The sequence below is a fragment of the Pundamilia nyererei genome, unplaced genomic scaffold, assembly GCF_000239375.1.
Source record: "Pundamilia nyererei isolate P.nyererei 1_Seehausen unplaced genomic scaffold, PunNye1.0 scaffold00041, whole genome shotgun sequence".
Lineage (NCBI taxonomy): Eukaryota > Metazoa > Chordata > Actinopteri > Cichliformes > Cichlidae > Pundamilia > Pundamilia nyererei.
Window position 1 is genome coordinate 2,434,243 of NW_005187442.1, and position 19,800 is coordinate 2,454,042.

The following is a 19,800-nucleotide window of genomic DNA, read 5'->3' on the forward strand; positions in this document are numbered from 1 at the left end:
AAAAAAAGTGGCAAACAAGTCACTGGAAAACTGCCAAAAAACTCAACATAAGGAATGACGGATGAGAAACAAAATCAGTTCAGTGGATCTGACAACAGTTCCAGGTGAGCTCTGCTAGCATAAATACATTTTTGAACTAACGTGAATGTTAAAGAAGTGAACCCAAGCGAGTGCTTGACCCTTGGCCCTACTCAACGCCGCGCTCGGTGTCTTTGTTTTGTTTTAATGATGTACATTTAAAAAAAGAGATTAAGCTTTATTAATTTAATTAGTTATTTTTATTCCTTAACTCATTTAGTTACAAATAAATATTAGAAAACATTCCTCTAAGTGCGTAATTATTTAAATTTTATACCCTGAGACCATAAGTTCTATTAAAATCAATAAAATAAAAAGACATATATATCTTATTTTTTAAGATGAGATTAAGATGGCCACCAAAAATATGAAATTACACATAAATACAACTTTAAATGATACGGAAAGTACCTGAGTAGGCCTGTGCTGGGAGCACTGCAAAAATTTCTAAATTACCTCAAATATACTGCACATTGGGCATTTCTGTACTGCAGTACCTTGTTACTTATATGCATCCCATTCCAGTACATGACAAGATCAGCCTAAGTCTAAAGCAAGATTAAGACTAATGGCATACATAGCACACTAAATAGGCAACAATTACTTTTGAGTTAATGTCCGATTTTGCATTTCAAAATAAAACTGAAGATAAAAAGTTACCTCTAATGCATTAGTGCTGAAAAAAAAATTGAAATTGAAATGTGCATTAGCTCGCTAGATAATTTATCTTTAAACACATATTCAAAATCTGTAGTTTCATTACTGTGCAATTACAGTTAATCAATGGGCTTCAATATCACAGTGGACAGCGCCAGCACCATTTGACGCCCTGCACAGAGGTCATGTCTTTATCACTCACTGATCAGAGTCACTTGGGGCCATGACCAGTGTGCCAAGCACAGCAAAGCTGCGAAGCTTATATTTACCGGGCCTTTTCTCTTTTACGCGCTGATGAATGTGTGTCAGCGAGGCGCTTTAAAAAGAACTGAAGTGTATACACAGAGGGAGAGAAACATACTTTGTTTGTGCAACCAGTATCACTTTCATTCAAATACATAATTCAAGCAACTTTCAACTTCACTTGTGAGGTTGAAACGCGTTTGAGTAATATGCCAAGTGATGGACGTTTGTTTATTCTGGAGGCTGTGTGTGCATGGAAACCAGGCAAAGGGTTAGATACAGTATGTGTATGAGAATCAGACAACATTTCACTACAAGACTCAAATACGCACAAAAACACAGGGAGAAAAACAAAGGATTGTGGGTTGTGTGTCAAAAAACACAGAGAGACAGCAGGAGTGTAGCAGGCAAGTCAGCATACACACAAGGGAAAGGAAAGGAGGCAGGAAGCAGTCATGCCAGGCAGGAAATTAGAGGTGCTGTTGGAGAGGGAAGGAGTAGGAACTGATGCCACCATGATGACCGTAACGATGCTTTAGAACACATGCAGGAGTACCTCAGCAATGCTTAGGGTGGATGAACAGGAGGGGAGCCGCGCCTGGTGCCGCGAGAGAGAGGAGGGGAGAAGAGAAGAGGTTTAACAGAGCCAAAGCCGGGTCGAGCGGGGCACAGAGGCACACAGAGACTGGCGGCTGGAGCGGACAGCGCCCTCTGTCTTTCAGGAGGACATCTGCATGACAGCTCTCTGTGTGACTGTCTCAGGTAGGCCATGGCAGCCAAGGGCATGAAGGACAAGACAGGACAGGTCAGGACAGCAGGTAGGAGTTACATGGGGATTCATTCCCCATCAGAACAATAGGAGAACAGGTTTCACAGGAACAAAAAAATAAATAAATCACACATTAATGTAACATTTTCTTAGCCTCTCAATGCATTTTCCAGAATTGCCATGTTTTTAAAATTGACCAGAGAGAATCCACATGTATCCACAAAGCTCTCGCTACTTTCTGCTAAGCCCTTTCCAGAAATCTGAATGACCAACCTATTTCCATTCCCACGGTGGCAGATCCATCCATGCATATCTGTGAAACACCAAGTTCCACTTGCACCACAGATAAACACAGGGTGTCCTTCAGCATTGGGGCATGTTATAAGAATACCCAGGCAGGTTTCTCACTCCCAGTCTGTCAAATTAAGTCTAACTGAACAATTTTAAAATCATTACTGATACAGACATTTGAAAATCCAATATATCTTCTTTTTAGACACAAAAACATAAACAGATTTCCCCAATCCTTGCTAAGAGAATATGACAATGCTATTTAAAAAATATTGTTTTGCTGTCGCAGCATGTCGGTGATTAGTCATTTATAGGGCTTTGGAGCGTGATGTCACGGGAGGGGGCATGACCGCCGAAGCGCCATTTTAGCAGGCCAAACAAAGGGCTAAAGGAGCGAAAACACACAGATAGCATCAGCAATGGTTCGCACTTGCTGTGTTGTCGCTTGTAATGTGAGACTACTACCCGACTTTACTGCTTTCCCCATGGACTTTGCAAAGTGCCCTCTGGTGGACAGACTATGCAACATAACCGTTAATAATTCAGTTAAAGAGTGTTTCTACCATCTCCATTGTTCTTTTACATTTCTCATCAACTGGCTATTATAAATGCTGATAATGATTTCCTGTTTTTCACCAAGCAGAGGGTGAAAGCAATAGTAAAAAAGCACATGTGAAGAAAATGAATTAGCGACTGAAAAAATAAATAAATTGCAAAACTCAAAGATTTAAAACGCCACTCCTAACATGGCCACACTAATGCCAGAGGACACCTTTCGCATGTCTCTGCAACACCAGGGATGAAAATGTGTTCAAATAAATGGTTGCAAAACTAGATTATCCCATCATTTTGTATGTCACCATCCTAGACCAGGGCACTTTGTGTAAAAGCAAATATCAGTGTGATATAGGGCATGTATAACACACTCATTTGCTGTTGACTATACACTACTCGAACACAAGGTTTTACGTCACATGTAGTAGAAGAACTGAATTCACCAGAGGTGCCATTTGACTGAATTCACCAGAGGTGCCATTTGAACTGAAAAAGAATGCAAACCTGACCACAACACAGTAAAAATGTCAGTTCTACAGTCAAGACAGATGTCAGTCACGGATCCAACATGCCTCCAACTGCAGTTTCACATCACATGTGACATACTGTTAAAAGGACTCCGTAAGCCAAAAGCACATGGGGAATAAATGAGGCAGTGTAATTTATTTCTACCATCCCCAGGTATCACCTGTTACTGCTCCACTGGGGTCACCCATGATTGGTGTATTTTTATTCAAGCTGTGGTACAACACTTTAATAACAATCCCTTCGCCAAAAGGCACATGAAATTTTTTATTAACTCCCCTAATGAAGCTAGAAGGAGGTTATGTCTCAGCCTATTTTAGGGTGATATTTCAGGACGGTGCTCGTAGATTATCCAGTTTATCTTACTTTAGAGACACTGAATCATTAGATTCATCAGATTTCAGAGATCAGATTAATTTGATTTATTAAGATGATCATGTGCTAGTCGGAAAGCCAATCCCTGTGTCTATGACAACTGCTCTACAGCCTTTCATTCATGTGCTAGTTTGCCAAAATATCCCAAACAAAAACTGCACATAAACGCAGCCATCTGGGTTGGCTGTTTGTTTCTGGTCGAAGAGCCTTCCAGCTATGACATATCACTGGGAAACCCATTTAGAAGTATTACATCTAGTCCCCAAATAATGCCTAACATGAAAGCAAAGCTCAGTATGAATTATTAGCAAAGTCATTAGACAGTTCCTGACTTTTCCTCATGAATCAGTAACATTTCAGATTATATAATAAATAGCCTTTGTAAAGCAGCACTGTGAAGGAGATGAGCATCTCATCCTTCCTAATTGAAATGCTCTACATTCACAGCAGTTGCCCTCATGTGGCTCACAGCTCAGATAATGGACACTGGCAGGAAACCATAGGAGGTTACAAATTGAAACTCAGAAGTAAACTACACAAGGTTTTCCTAAATACTGTAGCGGTGAGGTAGGGCTCAATTCACTACCATAGACTGAATACATCTTTTTTCGAACCCAGAATTTTAGTCTACCATGTTCTATTAAAATGTAATTATATGTATATGATAGCAGTTGTGTAGACTGTTAGATGAGGGCTGTTTTTTGAGTTTATCATGGTGATGGAGGGTTGGTCTCAAGAATATGACAGTGTTTTGTAATGAAACTGGGTTACATAATCATCCACAAGATGTGAGAAAGTTCCCTGTTAAAGTACAGCAACACAATGCTAGCAGATATATCTCCAAACATCAGAATGTTACTTTGCAATTAAACTCTTGTGATCTACAATTATTTTCTATGAAATAAATTAAGGTGTTTTATAAAATAAAGACTTTTCCAGGTTGTCATTAGACTGTTATTTTAGGTTCTTTCCATCTCAAATCATCGAAGGCTTTCTGCTCGACCATCTCTGATTTGCTTCAAAATTTTATGGTATCCATCCATCGACCAATAATGATTTCTACTAAATTTTATCTTCATACATCAAATACATTTTAAGATATATTTTTTCAGCTTTCATGCTTTATCACACAAATCTGAGGCACAAATCTCACATCTATTAAAGATAAAAGTCTAAACTTTGGACTGGCCTTTCTTACCATAAAATTGAATCATATTGCCAAAAACAGCTAGTGACAATTTCTGAATATTATGTAGGTATATTGCACTACAATAAAAAACAAACGTATACTCTACTTTATTACATGATTGTAAGGTTAACGTCAAAATATACTAACAGACATTAAAAACGCAACAATGTAGCATTTTCATATAGTTTACTTCTCTTGCAGCATTTGTTCCAGGCAGCATGCCGATCTCTTGATTGATCCTTACTCGTATTGTGTCAATCACACCATGTGGACACAACAAATCGGCTACTCTCATGAAATGAGCTACCAACTCCTTTTTCTTTACTCTTTTTTTTTTTTTTTACTTGTCAGTTGTTTCGCTATATTTATTTGTATTTACAACAAAATTTGCAGTGGTAAAATATCTAGAAAAGTATTTGATACATGATATATTACATATATTTACAGCACAGCCTCTGTTTATTTGGAAAATTTTAATAGTGAAACACAAACTAATTTCTTCAGAAACCATCATACACAGCACTTTAAATAAAGCCATCAATGGGCAGCTAGTTCACAAATTTCTGTGTTGCTATTTGGTCAGATTTGGAGACATGCATTTAAAATCATCTATGTGAAAATGGGGTTAATAAATGTCCCACTGCGCTTCATATTACACACAGTGATATTCGCTGGGGTTAGTGGTTCCCTCATCTCTGCAACAAAGGTACTGTAAATGTGAAGCTAGCATGACTAGTATTAATAGAAAAACAAGGTGAAAGACAATGTTAACATCAAATATTTCCAAACATATTAACAGGGACAGTAATAATATTCATGCATCAGAATGCCACCCAATCAGTGCTGTTTCATGTTCATATATTTTAACTGATACATCGGCACTGCAATGCACTGAGTACCTCTTAACCTCATAACTCTGTTTGTAGTGTTGGTGCCTTTTGGATCCTTTTTGGACCTTTGGATTTTGCATCATTTTAATGCAATTGTCTAAAAGTAATGCGGCCATCCAAACATTCTGTGCTCAATTTCTAAGAGTGTGAATGTGTTATTTAATTTAGGTCTAGTAGATGCACCTTGCTAATCTGTTTACCTCATAACTCACAGCTCAAGCAGAAGTCTAGAAACTAATGGGTGACATCATCATGCTGGATACCTTTTAAAAAAAAAATGCAGTCTATAATTTACTTACAGTTCAAAGTATGAAAGTAAAAGAAGAAGAAAGAAGAGAAAATGTAACACACTTAGAGTTTCTGGGATTAGATTACACATACGTGAGCTGAATTATAGATTTAGTTTGGTTGAAGTAAACATTTTTTGAATGATATCACCAGCTGATTGTGCAGGTTTATGATGAGCTGCTTTCTTTACTTGTCAAATTAAACTTTCCTGCTGTCACTGCTTTAAAGTAATTTCAAGTTTTTTGCTTACAGTTTCAAAACGGAGTTACTAAAGAAAAACAAAAAAACAAACTCTGCTCTCCAACAGCTCCCTCAAGAGTCCACACTGGAAAAGCCAAACAACTAGTAGCCAGGCTGACCCGGAGCATGCGCTGTGTGCATCTTTATCTTGCCCCGGTCATTCATCACAGCGCTCCTATGGCCATGTCTACATATGTTAGAAATTAATGAGCTACTGAGTGAATTTTCAGAGAGCCTGGCATTAGCACAGCTGATTTGACAGGCCTGTGTTATATCGCTTACCAGTCTTCCCCGCTTCACATTCCCAGCCCACATGGTGATGGAACACACTCAGTACAGCTGGTCAGACAACTCATCCACTCTTCTTAATGCCTTTCCTGTCTGTCTTTCTGTCTTCTCTTCCTGCTCTTGTTCTGTCCCGCTGTTCACTGCACTTGTACGCTTTCTATTCTCCCTCGACTGCCCTAAAGGCAAACGCTCTGAGTCAGTGGGCGTGAGTAACTCGAGACAAATATAATATCGCACACGGTGCACGCAAACTTCACACATGCAGATGCGTGTCTGCGCTGCATGTGCGTAGAAGACATGATATTTTAAATGGATGACGCTGACATATAAAATATACGCTCCTGAATATCTAATAATCTCGATAACAAAAGTGGAAAATCCACCGTGTGCGCACATGCTCTTTCCACACATGAACAAGCACATTCGACTTATTTTGATTTAAAGCCTACAGCAGTTTGACCCAAATGGTCAATGGGTTCCTGGAGCCAAATAAAGGCAGGGAGGGCCAACTGTGTGTACATTAATCAGAGACAAAAGAGCACTTTCCTCTTGGCCATAGCTACTTTCATCTGGTCTTTTCAACACTCACACTTATTACAATACAGTCAGTTCCCTTTAAGCTTTCTCAGCCATCCTTCTCTTCTGTACCTGACATTTTGCAGCGCAGTCACTCCTCACAGCTAAATAACATCAGTCTACCTTTTTCATCCAGTTACTGAAGGCTGTTGTGTCTCTTCTGAACACTCTGACATCCATGTTTCTGCTTTCCTTAAGGCTACATAAAGACCGGATTAAGCAGGTTTATAAAAGGGAGAAAGAGTAGACAAAGAGTCTAAGGGTCTCATTTCTCAAAAGCAAAAAACTGTCAGTATGATGTGAATATTTTAGTGTCTCCAAAGTGAACCAGCTTTTTTCGCGTATTTTCTAAAATAAAAACAATAAATCTGAAAATCCAGTGCAGCAGTCAGTATTGTTTTGTCTGGTTTCAATACACAGACACTTCTAAAACAGTCTTGTAAAGGACTCATTTGAAAAGGAAGCAGGGATGACAGATTCTGTCACTTAAAATTTTCAATATTTCAAGAAATGTGGTTTCTTTGCTTCAGCAATATACAACTATCATTTCTTTATGGTAACAACAGCCCTTTACGTTTGGCCCCAACCCTTTGGTGACCAAACGACTATTAGACAACCTAAAAATACACCAACAAGCTTCCCACAAGCCTCTTTAAAATGTAACATGCTGCTTTGCTATAAATTACATAAACAACATAACACAGGCTCATTAGTAATATTTAGAGGTGCTGAAAGGTGAACTATCTCATTGCTCTCCGTCTTAATCAGCTACTAATCTGCAGCTTTGTATTTATAATGCAGACACAAGAGTGGTATCAATTTAAAACATATCTATAAGCAAGAAAGCCAAAAAGCTTAAAATGTCCAACTTATCTTTTAACAAAATGCAATTTTCTGGATTCATTTTTTTTTCCTAATGTAAGCTGTGTGTGGTTTTCTTTTGGTCATCTCTTAGTCCAAACAAGCACAAAGAGGCAGAGCTCTATTTTATCCACAGGTTCTCACAGGCTCTACAAAGCATAGCCTCCATAATAGCCATTATTTTTGCCGTACCTGACATTTAGCTATTAGTGGCGTCATTCTCCACAGTTACATCAGTATCTTGCTGCTTCTCCTTGTCAACTGTATAAAGCCATCATGGATTTCTGAAGGCGCTGCTTCCACACTTCTTCATCCATATTGCCCTCATTTCCATTTACAGTAGTGCTCCAGCTAAGCTGCTCTGTTATTGCCTGGAAGGAAGCACATGATAACTCCAGGGACAAGGAATAACAGTAAAGGCATCGGCATCATGGGCTTTCTGATTCCTGTTCTGCATAAATTGTAAGGTGCTTTGGATAAAAGCAGCAGCTGAGGGAGGAAGGGAAATGTGGATGGAGTGTCATCTACTTCTTAAGTGACTGACTGACTGCTGGAGTGCAGAGCCCTATGAGATATTGTGTCGCTTACTCATACTCATCATCCTTTCTTTGTCTTTTTATGTAACTGCCACCGTCCAACACGACAGTAACACCACCACCAAAACATGAGGCACATAAGTCCCTTACTCTTTATCCACACTCTGCAGCCCACCGCTAGTTTAAGCTAGTCAACAGTATCCTACATTACTCACCCTCCTACCTCCTAACTAATCCATGGCCTGACACTGTACCTCCTTCAGGCGTCAGCTTCCTCATCAACAGCAGCACACATGCACAAATAACATTTGCAAAACACAACGCTGCACACGCAATATATCCACCCCCCATGCCCACTCAGCTAATAATACAAAATCCTTCACTTATTAAACATGGACACAAGCGACCTCCGCACACACAACCCTCCACACTCAAAACCTGTAAACACTCTCAGATATGCAGGAGGAAAGACATTACTTACCATCTTCTGCCTGGAGTCGAAACAGAATGAGCTCCCCAGCACATGCACACACGAACACACACTTTTACACACTCGCTAACTGTGAGAGGGTGAGTGAGGAAGGGTGAGCAAGAGAGTGAGAGAGAGAAAACGCGATAAGAAGGGAAGGCAGGGAGCAGGAAGGATGCAGAAGACAGAGAGAGTGGCGAGGAAATGCAACAGCCAGAGAGACAATGAGGAGGAGGAGAGTGAGGAGGAGGGCATATAGCTGCACATACGGTGATGTGTGCTGTCCTAAATTGTACATGCATGACTGAGGTCTGTGTGTGTGTGTGTGTTTATGTGTGCGGGAGTGTGTATTTCCCATGAGCCTTTCCGTTGAGGGAAAGTGAGAGATGTGACTTTCTCCACTTCACGATCATCTTTCTTTCTTGCATCTTTCAACTTTATTCTGCCTCCTTCTGTCACATTCACACTGATTTGAGATGAGTGAACCGGGGGAGGGGAGAATGCTGAGGCTAAGACGAGGTGAGCTACCGGACTCAACCTCTGGGATGGACAGATGAATAAAGACTGACAAAAAGACACAGGCCAAAATAGCTGAACTGTCCTTACTGTTCACTCTGTGTGCATTTTAATTTCCTTCCATCACCCTTTCGCCACCTCCTACTCTCTCCCAGTCCCCTGTCCTCTCGAAGTTATTAGCTATCTATCCCTTTCACGCCCTCCCACTCTTTTCTTCTCTCCTTCTCTCTCCTTTCGCCTTTCTTACTTTCTCACTCACTCCATCATAAATCCTCCACACCTCCAGCAGGCCAGAAGACGAGGAGTCACATTTATGAGCCTTACTGCAATGGAGGAGGACAATAACACATATCTAGCACTATTGCCGCTTTGCCGAAGACACATACACACACACACACACACACACACACCAGCAGACACACAAGCGGTCACTACTGTCAAGTTAAATCAAACATAATAAAACTTTCAGCAGAACACAAAGGCATATAAAAAATCCTATCTATCACTTGTGCAGGGGAATAAACCTTAAAAGAACGACGATGCGAGCTGTAAAGAAGCGCCGGAACGTCACACTGCCCCTTCGCTCCAACAGTAAAGTATCTCGTAACACTCTCACCCACTGCAGCATACAGTAAATAGTCAAATGTAGTAGAGTAAAAGAAAAGAGCATTAAAGCAATCAATACATTTTACCTGTACTATGTGTGCTTTTATCAATTAAGTTTGATTAGGATCTTCATAACAATGTACTGTACTTTACCATCCCCATTGGAAAATCTGTCCTGGTTTGACGTGCTGCACATGCATTAACCACTTCCATAAAAGAGTCGAGGCTGCACGCAGGGCAGCACCACAGGCCACACTGAATATGGGATTTGTGAATGGCAGTTTTTAATACCATCTCTAATCTATGTGGCACCGTTATTGATCCTAACTCTTCACTTAAAGGTCACAGGTCACCAAACTGCATGCTCAGCATATTATCCTCATCTGAAACAAAACTACAGCCATACGCATTTAACTGGCTTTAACTGAATTTTTAACTTTTTTACTTCACTTTTACTTTCAGTTTTAATCACGTTCTGTTCTAAGTTGTGATACATTAAAATGAACTGAGGCCATTTTCAGTTATGCTTTTTCTTTCTTACTTTCTTTGACATTACCCTTTTAATGAATCTTGTAACTGCGTGAACTGGATAAAGGCGCTAATGACCGAATGGCAATATCTGGGAACTAAAAAATGAAGCCGAGGCAGAAATGCGAAAAACTTCAGTGCAACTTGAAGGAGACTCCCATTGTAACATCAACAAACACACAGATTCTCATTTTAAAAAAATGCTCAGTTTTGCAGCACAGAAAATGAAGCACACTTACAGCCTGGTACAGATGTTTTCATAATGTAGGATTCTCTGCACTCATGTAGAGTACTAAGCATTGCTTTACTGCTTCAATATGTTATTAAGGTGTTAAGTAGAAGTCAGAAGCTGCTAACAAAATGCACTTGAAGTCAATGTCAGACTGTGCAATGCTCAGAAAAATGCAAAAACAACCCCAAACAAACAATCCAAGGCTACATATCAGACTCTACAGGCCTTGGTTAGCTTGTTAAATGTTAAAGTCTATGACGGCATAATTAGAAAAAGACTGATCAACTACGGCTTGTTTGCAAGGGTTTTTGGGAGAAAGATGCTTCTCTAAAAAAAACAAACAAGCAAATAAACAACCCCCCCACCCCCCCAAAAAACAACAACAACAACAACAAAAAACATGCCAGCACAGCTTAGTTTTGCAAAATTGCATCTGAACAAACCACGAGACTATCCAGCACATTAGCGGCGGATGGTGGTTTGGGCTCATTTTCCAGCCAGATGAACTGGGCACCTTGCACTTATTGAGTCGAGCATGAACCCCTCTGTATACCAACGTATTCTACAGTCAATATGAGGCCATCTGTTCAACAGCTAAAACCTGGGTGAAATTGGCAGCACCAGCACATCAACAGCAGAATGGCTGAAAAAGTACAGAATAAAGTTTTTGCAACGACCCACTCAAAGTCCAGACCCTAAACCAACTGAAATGAGGACTTTAACAGTGCTGTGCATAAGCTAATACGCACAAACCTGAATGAACTAAAGCAAGGTTGTAAAGAAGAGTGGGCCAAGATTATGTGAGAGACTGATAAAGTCACACAGAAAACAATTACTTCAAGTTATTGCTGCTAAAGGTCTAAAACCAGGCACACACACACCTGGCTTCATCTTCACAGTACCAAACTGAGTGTAGATGACACACAGAGAAACACCTGCATACCCACACTGTACCACAAACTCTTACCTTTGGACAGTCAAGAGTCATATCTCCTGTTCAGGGTTACAGAAGGAGAAATCTGCCATACAAGCTTACAGATCATTGATCTGTCACGCATAGAGCCAGCTGAGCTGACACTATAATGGGGCATTCGCATACAGCCAGGGCATAAATCATTCATGTCCTGCTGACAGATCACTTCAGTTTGTCAGTGATCCTCTGTCACTACATATTTGCAAGTGATGATGCTGTGATCTGAGTACAGACTAGGCCCAGGCCAAACTGCATGTGCATTCTTTTTTTCATGCTCATGTTATACATCACGTTAAAACGTGCATTTTGACATCTGTCAAACTCTTGCAAGGGACAGATTATCAAGACTGTTGAAAGCCGAGCTACCCCAAAAATAGAACAAAATCAGAGTAGTTACACTGAAAGGAAAAAGGTGTGGAAAATTCAGATGAGTGCAACAAACAAACAGCTGATGATTAAGTCAGAAAAATAAGAAATGTGTCATTTTAAAATTTTAATCAAACATGAATTTATAAATATTAGACTCATTCCAACCCAAATCAGCTCATTTTTAGAACATTTTCTGCTCGACCATCATTTTAGTTTCATATATCAAATACTTTTCAAGAGAAAAAGTATATATACTTATATATGTATATATATATATATATATAAATGGCACGTCGACCCCACTTTCAGGCTTCTTTTTTTCCCCACACTGAAATCTGCTGCAATGTTTGAACATGCATATCTCAAAAACTCTTATATATAAAAGGCTGAAATTTTCACTGGTCTTTCTTAGCTTCAAAATGAATCAGAATCTGTGATTTAGATACATAAAAAAGTCTGAATATTGGCTAGTTAAAATATGAAAAAACAAACAAACCAAAAAACATCCAGCACTCCTGCAAAGTTCCCTATTACAGTACACACTAACACAGCAAAAGACAACTAGTGACAATGTCTGAATGATATATAGTTGGATTTCTCATAAAATCTCATACTGTAAAATAAAGCACGTCGAATACTTTTTAACATGAAATTTTTAGGACACAAAAATGAAAAAAAAAAAACCCAACCCACTTTCATTTAAATTTCATGCTATTTTAAGCTAATATGACGAGTTGTGTTGTACCACAAAAACAAAAATATTGATAGATGGTATAATCTGAATATAACACTGTTCTAGATGGTACGATAATGACAGCTATGGACAAATCAGAGATAATGGAGCGGAAACGGTGTAAAAATCGAATGACCCAGGTCTTGAAAATGAATATTACTCACATATTTAACTATATTATTTTCTGAGCTATAGTTAGAGTCTGGAAAATCCATACTTTTACTCTATTTTGACAGACACTCTGAGAATTTTATTTTTGTTGTAAAACTTGTCATATTTGCTCAATACAACAAGAAAGTTGAATGAAAATGTAATTTCTTTTGTTTTTGTGATCATGAAAATTATTTAATATATGAAGCTGAAATTTCACACCAATAATTTTATATGTATAAACTTTGCACCATAAAGCTTTTATGCAAATTGGAGAAGGTTGAGCAGAAGGCTCGTGTTGGTTTGAATGACCCATTATTTCTTTCATAAATTTGCCTCTCTGAATCTTCGATGAAGATGCTTTCCCATTTTCCACGATCAATTGGCAAACTAACAGTTAACTGGTAATTAAATTTACTGTAATTAAATTGATTGCATTCGTGTGTACATTAATATTCCCTGTTGGTCTGCAGCAGTCAGCTGAATGTCAAATATCCACGGTGAAGGTTACCGAAGTGGTTTGGGATGCAAAGTGACTCATGTCCTACATTGCAGAGGAGGACGTGATTTCCATAAGCCCTGGCTTTGGCTCCAAAGCCATACATCAAACCACTAATAAAAAAAAAAAATGCTATAGGACCAGGGTGGAATGAGGCAGTGTCCTCTAGGTGCTCAGCCAGCACCTGTGCAAAGGCACCATCTGAAAGTGAGAGCATTGAATATTTTAATCAAAATAAATGCTCAAATCTGACAAGCTGATGGGATGTTTGGAACAGTATACAATATATTGACGGTAAATAATATTGGCTCTGGAAAATGCGTGGCGATCAAGGCGAAAGCTCTGATGGAAAGGGGAGTGTAGATGTACAGTAAGGGCAGCAGCCACTCTAAGGCAGGAGTATTATTTTAAAAAGGAGGTGAAACTTTAATTCAATACTAAAATATTCAATTCCATAAAGAACTACTGGCAATAGCGCCAAAAGACGGCAGTGATTATAAAAGTCTTTTACCAACAAGAAAACAACCTCACAATGTAAATGAAATATTACGTCCTCGTTTTTGGTGCTGAGTTTTGAACAACTCAACTCAACTCAATCTACCGATAGGTAATCAATAAATGAGAGTAAGAGCAGCCACGAAGTAAATACTCATTAACCACTTCATACTTTCCTTACTGGGGAATTTTAGCGCTTTTATTGGATGACTGATGAATCAGTGAGAGGAGTATTATACTGGATTATCAAGGTTACATTAGATATTGCTTCAGATATTGCTTCCAGTCAATATTGGCAGCAAATGTGATGCTACCCAGAAATCAAACAGAAATGATTTCAGACACTTTGAGTTCAGCCAAATGTTCATGCAGAAATGAAACCTGCTGTGACTGCTGCATAAAACACAGAGAATCTACTTACATATCAACTTGTTACAGCAACAGCTCCAGGGATTTTAAGAGACTATGTCTTTACAAAAACCAAAATAACAGCAAGAAAAAAACCTCCCAAACTTTATACAAATGAACATAAAAAGCCTAACTAACTAACCACTTAAGTGAGAATAAGAACAGGAGACACAACCCCAGAAAACACTGGCAAAACACACACACACACACACATTGTCAGCCATCCTCTGAATCAAAGCCCTATCTCCCATATGGTTCATTAATCCAAACTCACCATTACGTAACTGTACTAAATGCTCACAAGAGTGGAAGGGTACAACTACTCTCCGTACATCTTGTGCATGTGGCATCTTTCTGTGTGTGCGCAATTAAGAAACCGTATGACAGAGACAGAAATCTGGTTACATGAATGGTTTGTAAAGTTGCTCCTGGGCTGTATGCTGTGTGGGGAGTGTGAGAGCAACACAGACACCTTCTGTCTGGAGGATGTGAGTCAAAATTTATTACATGCAGTGTTTGTGTGCATTCCAAGTTGCCGTGCTGCAGCAGACACACGGGTCTGACCATCAGTTCGTTCCACACGCTGCACTTACGCACAGACTTTATACTTAGCAGCGAATCCATACGTGCAGGATCCAAACTCACACACACGGTGTTGATGTGCACATTTAAAAGTGACTTCATTATTGCAAACACATTTGCTGTCCCCTTAAAAACAAATAAGACTGCATGCATAGTGTCATAACTTGACAAATGTGACCTGAACTTAAAGTGCTAACACACCACCTCTGTGGATTTATACACGTTTCTATTTGGCAAAAAATAAGTGGCCCTTTTGCTTCTGTTTCGCTCTGTGAGCTGAGGTGTCGGATTGGCATGTACAGAAAACGCAGCAGCAGCTCGGGCAGTGACAAGATTAAGACCTACTTCATACCTTTTCTTCTCAAAGCAACCACACAGCCTTGCCAACAAGACCTAGCTAACAAACTAACACAGCCCACAGTGGCACATGAAATGCATCAGTGAACAGAGCCATTCTGGCTGTGGCTCTAGGGACAGTGTGTACATACTGTCAGCAGCCGCTTGCAATGTGGGAATTTCAAAGAACATATGGCAGCTTGTCGCTGGGTAAAAGCTCATGTCAGAATCTAAACAAGCTAAAAGCTGTACCTAGAAAAGCCATTAACTGCCTGTTATCTGCCATTCACAAAAACACACATTCCCAGGCATGCACAGTACACACAAACCCTGAGTAATATGGCCGGAATGTGATCATGACAAGCTGGCGATAACTCAAATGGGGTCATTCGCAAAGAAAGGTGGAGACACACGTGTGCTTGGGTGTTGCGGGAAAGGAATGGGGTGAGGGCTACCTCGATGCATTAGTGGAGCCAACAGCAGCATTAAAGCTCCCCACTGTCCAATTATTTACAGCTCCACACTCTGTGGCTCAGTCGAGGTCAAAAACACCTTGGCTCTCTAAATGTGATCAGCGGGATAGGCTGCGATCACTACAAGCTGTGGACCAGAGCAAGAGGAAATCTGGAGAGGAACGCAACAAAACTGAGTAAAGTGTGGATTACACCTATAGACCGTGCATAAGTGATAAGCGTATCTGAAGCGTATCTGAAAAGCAAAGTAAATTACCCTCCCTCTCATCTGATTTAATACAGTGAAAAACAATTTCCCTAATGGACTTACGGCTTCAATCATTGTTTTTCAGTTTTATTCATAACAGCATAATACTCATTTTGTAAGTTATGGGCCCTTTTAGGTTAAAAAAGAATGATAAAGCAATGATAAAACATTAGGAACTTTTCTAGGGTCAGCGAAAGAAAGAGGAGAATCAGAAACTGTATTTCTAAGTTTAGTGCTAGTGTGTTCATATTTACACACAAAATAATAAAACCCAGAGACAAGGAAGTGTGTTTCACCAAAGAACTGATATTCACATACCATCTTCTCAAAGTTATTAACCTCAGACCTACAGTGCCTTGCTCAGTGGCCTCTTGGGAGGATGAATATTTTCAAGATTCATTTTCACCAAATAGATTTAACAGAATCCTTACTCACTACACCATGTCATGACTAACTTCTCACTGCCTCACATCTTGCTGCTTATTTATACTTGCAAATATCTTTAAATATCTACATATCTAACAAGCCTGTTAGAAATTACTTGCAATGATTTATTGCCTGTCTGACCTTTCACCACTCCATGTACACCCAAACACAGCACAGCAGAAAGAGAGAGCACTGTTCATGGCTGCTTCCTCAGTTGCATGACCCATCTATGCACCCGCCCTCCCTCCTTTGCTAACATCCCATCCCTCTGTTCCCATGGCAACCCCACTCATCTATTCCCATGGCACCTGCCTGCTGTCCGGGAGACACACGGAGACGCGACACTGACAGATGAGGTGAGAGAGAGAGAATAGAGAGACAGAAAGAGAGACTTGACACCATTTGGCATTTTAAAAACCTGCAGGAGAGATCAGTTAAAACAGTCTTTTCACAAAGAATTGTGCAAATGTTCAGTTAAATAGCCACAACGAGACAATGCCAGGGGAAAAAAAAAATGGGAATACATATAGACGACATGTTCAAGTATCCCATTAAAGCAAGCCCAGAGCAAGTGCATAAAACTGCAGTGAAACCTGCTAAATAATACTGTTAGCATCCAAGCATAAAAAACCACAACCTGCTGTCTCCATAAACACACTCACACATAAACATATAAAACACATAGAAGCAAACACAAAACATACAGAGAAACACAGACACTTATGATGCTGTGACACTGAAACCGGTCATTGAAGTGTGTGTGCGCTGTTTACACAACATAATCATTTTACACAACATCACATTTACTAATAATCAGATTTTAATTGATTGTGGAAGATGCAAAAAATAAAGATTTTAAGAAAACATATTCCTCTCTATATTAAAAAGAAATAATATGATGAACTCTTGGTTTTGTCCAGTATTCCTATTCCTGTACAAGTCTATAAGCATTAAATGTTTGAGTCAGGGCATGACAAATACAACTGAGCTGTGGGAGACGAACAGTAGGGCTGAGCAGAAGGGAAAAATGGGCTAGGGGCGGCCTTTGTTTGTTTGTGTGAGCATGCATATGTGTTGCTGGAAGTGCATGTCCTTGTACTCCTCTCCCAGTGAGAACCAAGTACACAATCTGATTTGGGGCTTGGGTTGAATTACATTTACAATTAGTATTTACAATCAGATTTAGAGGTGCTTTAGGAACTGAACCAACCATAAAGCATTAGAGTTTTCTCTTGACCTTGACAAAAACACTCAAGATCTACTTACCAGCTTTTTCAAGAGTTCAGTCAATGTCTGCAGCTTGCTGACATTCAAGCTCAGTAGCTGTTACTACTGTGTTCATACCAGTTTTAATATCTGTATGTCATTTTGGCTTAAACGTTAAGAATAAATTAGACAATTTGCGGAAGACCTGAATATAAAAAAGTGGAAGTACTTAACCAAAGAAACTTTGAAAAGTGCTTTGAGCAATGTAGGAACCATCGAAAACATTCTTTCCAAGCGAGTTTCCCCTCTACATGCACATATTGTGAATCAAATTGTACACAATTTTTCTTCTTCTTGTGTATTTCTGTCTATGTTCACTGGCTGCTACTAACGTTCAAAAAAATCATGGACTGTATATCAAAGATGGATGCAGCTACTGTGATGTCACTAAGTGGTCCTTTGAGAACCCTCAAGATGCATTTTAAACCCAGACATGTAGAACGAAGAACAAACCAGATTTATTTAGCTGCTGTGCAACCTTTTTCAAATTCCCACAGAGTCACGTGTTGCCAGACAGCAGCTAGTCACAGCAGAATCCAGCAGACCCCGTTTTACTTCCCACAGTAAGATACCTCACTCGGTTCTCAGAGAACCAGAGTTATGTTGGTTACCAAACATTTTTTATAGATTATACGAACCGGGCTCAGAATTAACGTGTGCTAGAAAGCATTTGATCTTTTAAACAGAACTTGGGTGACTGTTAAATAAGTTAATTAAGCTATAGGTTGTAAAGATAGCTGCATTTTCCATGAAAAGCAATCCTGTTTCATATAACAGCTTTATAAACAGCTGCTGAGCTTATCTAGCGAAAATTCTATCTGAATGATAACTCCATGAGCAACAAGAGCTAAAGCTCAGCTTTGGTAAAGTTCCTCCAAGTTTGCTTAGGATTACCGGTATTGTTCGCTCGCTTGCTTTAAGTCTGTTTTTTTCTAGATGTGTTCTCTTCACAACTGAGCTGCAAACCTTATACGGCTGATGGTTAACGTAGCATTTTAGATTCCCTGCTAGTGTAATTACATGCCGATGCGTGCCACTGGGTGTACTGTATGCTTACTTACTTTGGGTGTGGGACAAGAAGCGGTAGAGAGGCGGGAGGTGGCCTGGGCACGGGGTGACTCTGAGGGCGTGGTGCTGAGAGAGGCCGCGTCCCTGGGCAACACCTGCACACCCCGCGAGATAATGGAATCTGGGATCTGAGATCACATACACCCAAACACAAACGCACATGCATATAAACACCACGTATGCACATACACACACATACCATGAACCCATAGCACACATCCTGACATTGAAAATTCAAAAAGCTGCGCATGAATAATTCCTACAAACCTATATACATGTAACATGACCGTGAGGACAAAGTCTTTCAACATTTTTAATAAAATGCTAGAGAAAAATTGGACCTTTTAAAAAGAACATTGATTGTGGCTGTTTGGTGGAGTCTTACCAAGATCAATCTATGACTGGACAATGAGATGAGATGTTAGACTGAGAATGGAGTCATTAAGCAGGGTCCAGGCTGCAGACTGGAGGAGTATGGAGACGTACTTGATGTTACATGTGAATGCATAGAGTATACACAAACCCACACACACAAACACAAAGGCAGACAGTCACAACACCATGATATGTTAAAGTTATCTAAGGAGCTTCTTTACGTTGTACGTCTCATCCAAGAAGCTTCTTCATTTCTGAGACTAAATGGTGGAGAGTCCAATTTTTAAGCGCTAGCCTGAGTTGTCCCTTAAGAGGATCGTTGACCCAGTATTGATCATGCACCTCATCGAGGTGTGAAAAAGGGTGTGGGTCATCATCAGCAGAGGTTTCGGGTGAAACCATTATGAGACTGTGCCTCATCCAATCGTGTGACTTATTGAGATCAACTGACACAAGATGTGAGTGGGCGTCTGGGAAGGGACAGTTGGTGTTGTAATGCTGATGTTAATGCCACAGGAGGTTTAGAGATCTTTAGAAAGATCCATTCTTTCTCAAAGGCTTGTAAAGACATAGCTAGATGCTTTATTTTACACACCTGTGGCAAGGGGACTGAAAACATGTGAATTCAATGATGATGCAATATGGCCCAGTATTGTCCATATAGAGTGTCTGCAAAAAATAAATATCA

The 19,800-nt window shown here is 39.7% G+C and overlaps 1 protein-coding gene across 7 annotated transcripts in view; it reads right to left on the reverse strand.

The window, feature by feature from the left end:
• gphnb (gephyrin b) overlaps positions 1-19,800 on the reverse strand; it is a 108,826-nt gene that overhangs the window by 22,711 nt on the left and 66,315 nt on the right. For 4 of the 7 annotated variants that reach the window (XM_005731121.1, XM_005731119.1, XM_005731118.1 and 1 more), the window contains exons 8-9: positions 18,731-18,865; positions 1,535-1,576 (exon numbers count right to left, since the gene is read on the reverse strand). In XM_005731121.1, the coding sequence (XP_005731178.1) occupies positions 1,535-1,576; positions 18,731-18,865 (177 nt within the window). The remainder of the gene's footprint in view (positions 1-1,534; positions 1,577-18,730; positions 18,866-19,800) is intronic. The other 3 variants (XM_005731123.1, XM_013910348.1, XM_005731120.1) reach the window with 1 other exon arrangement.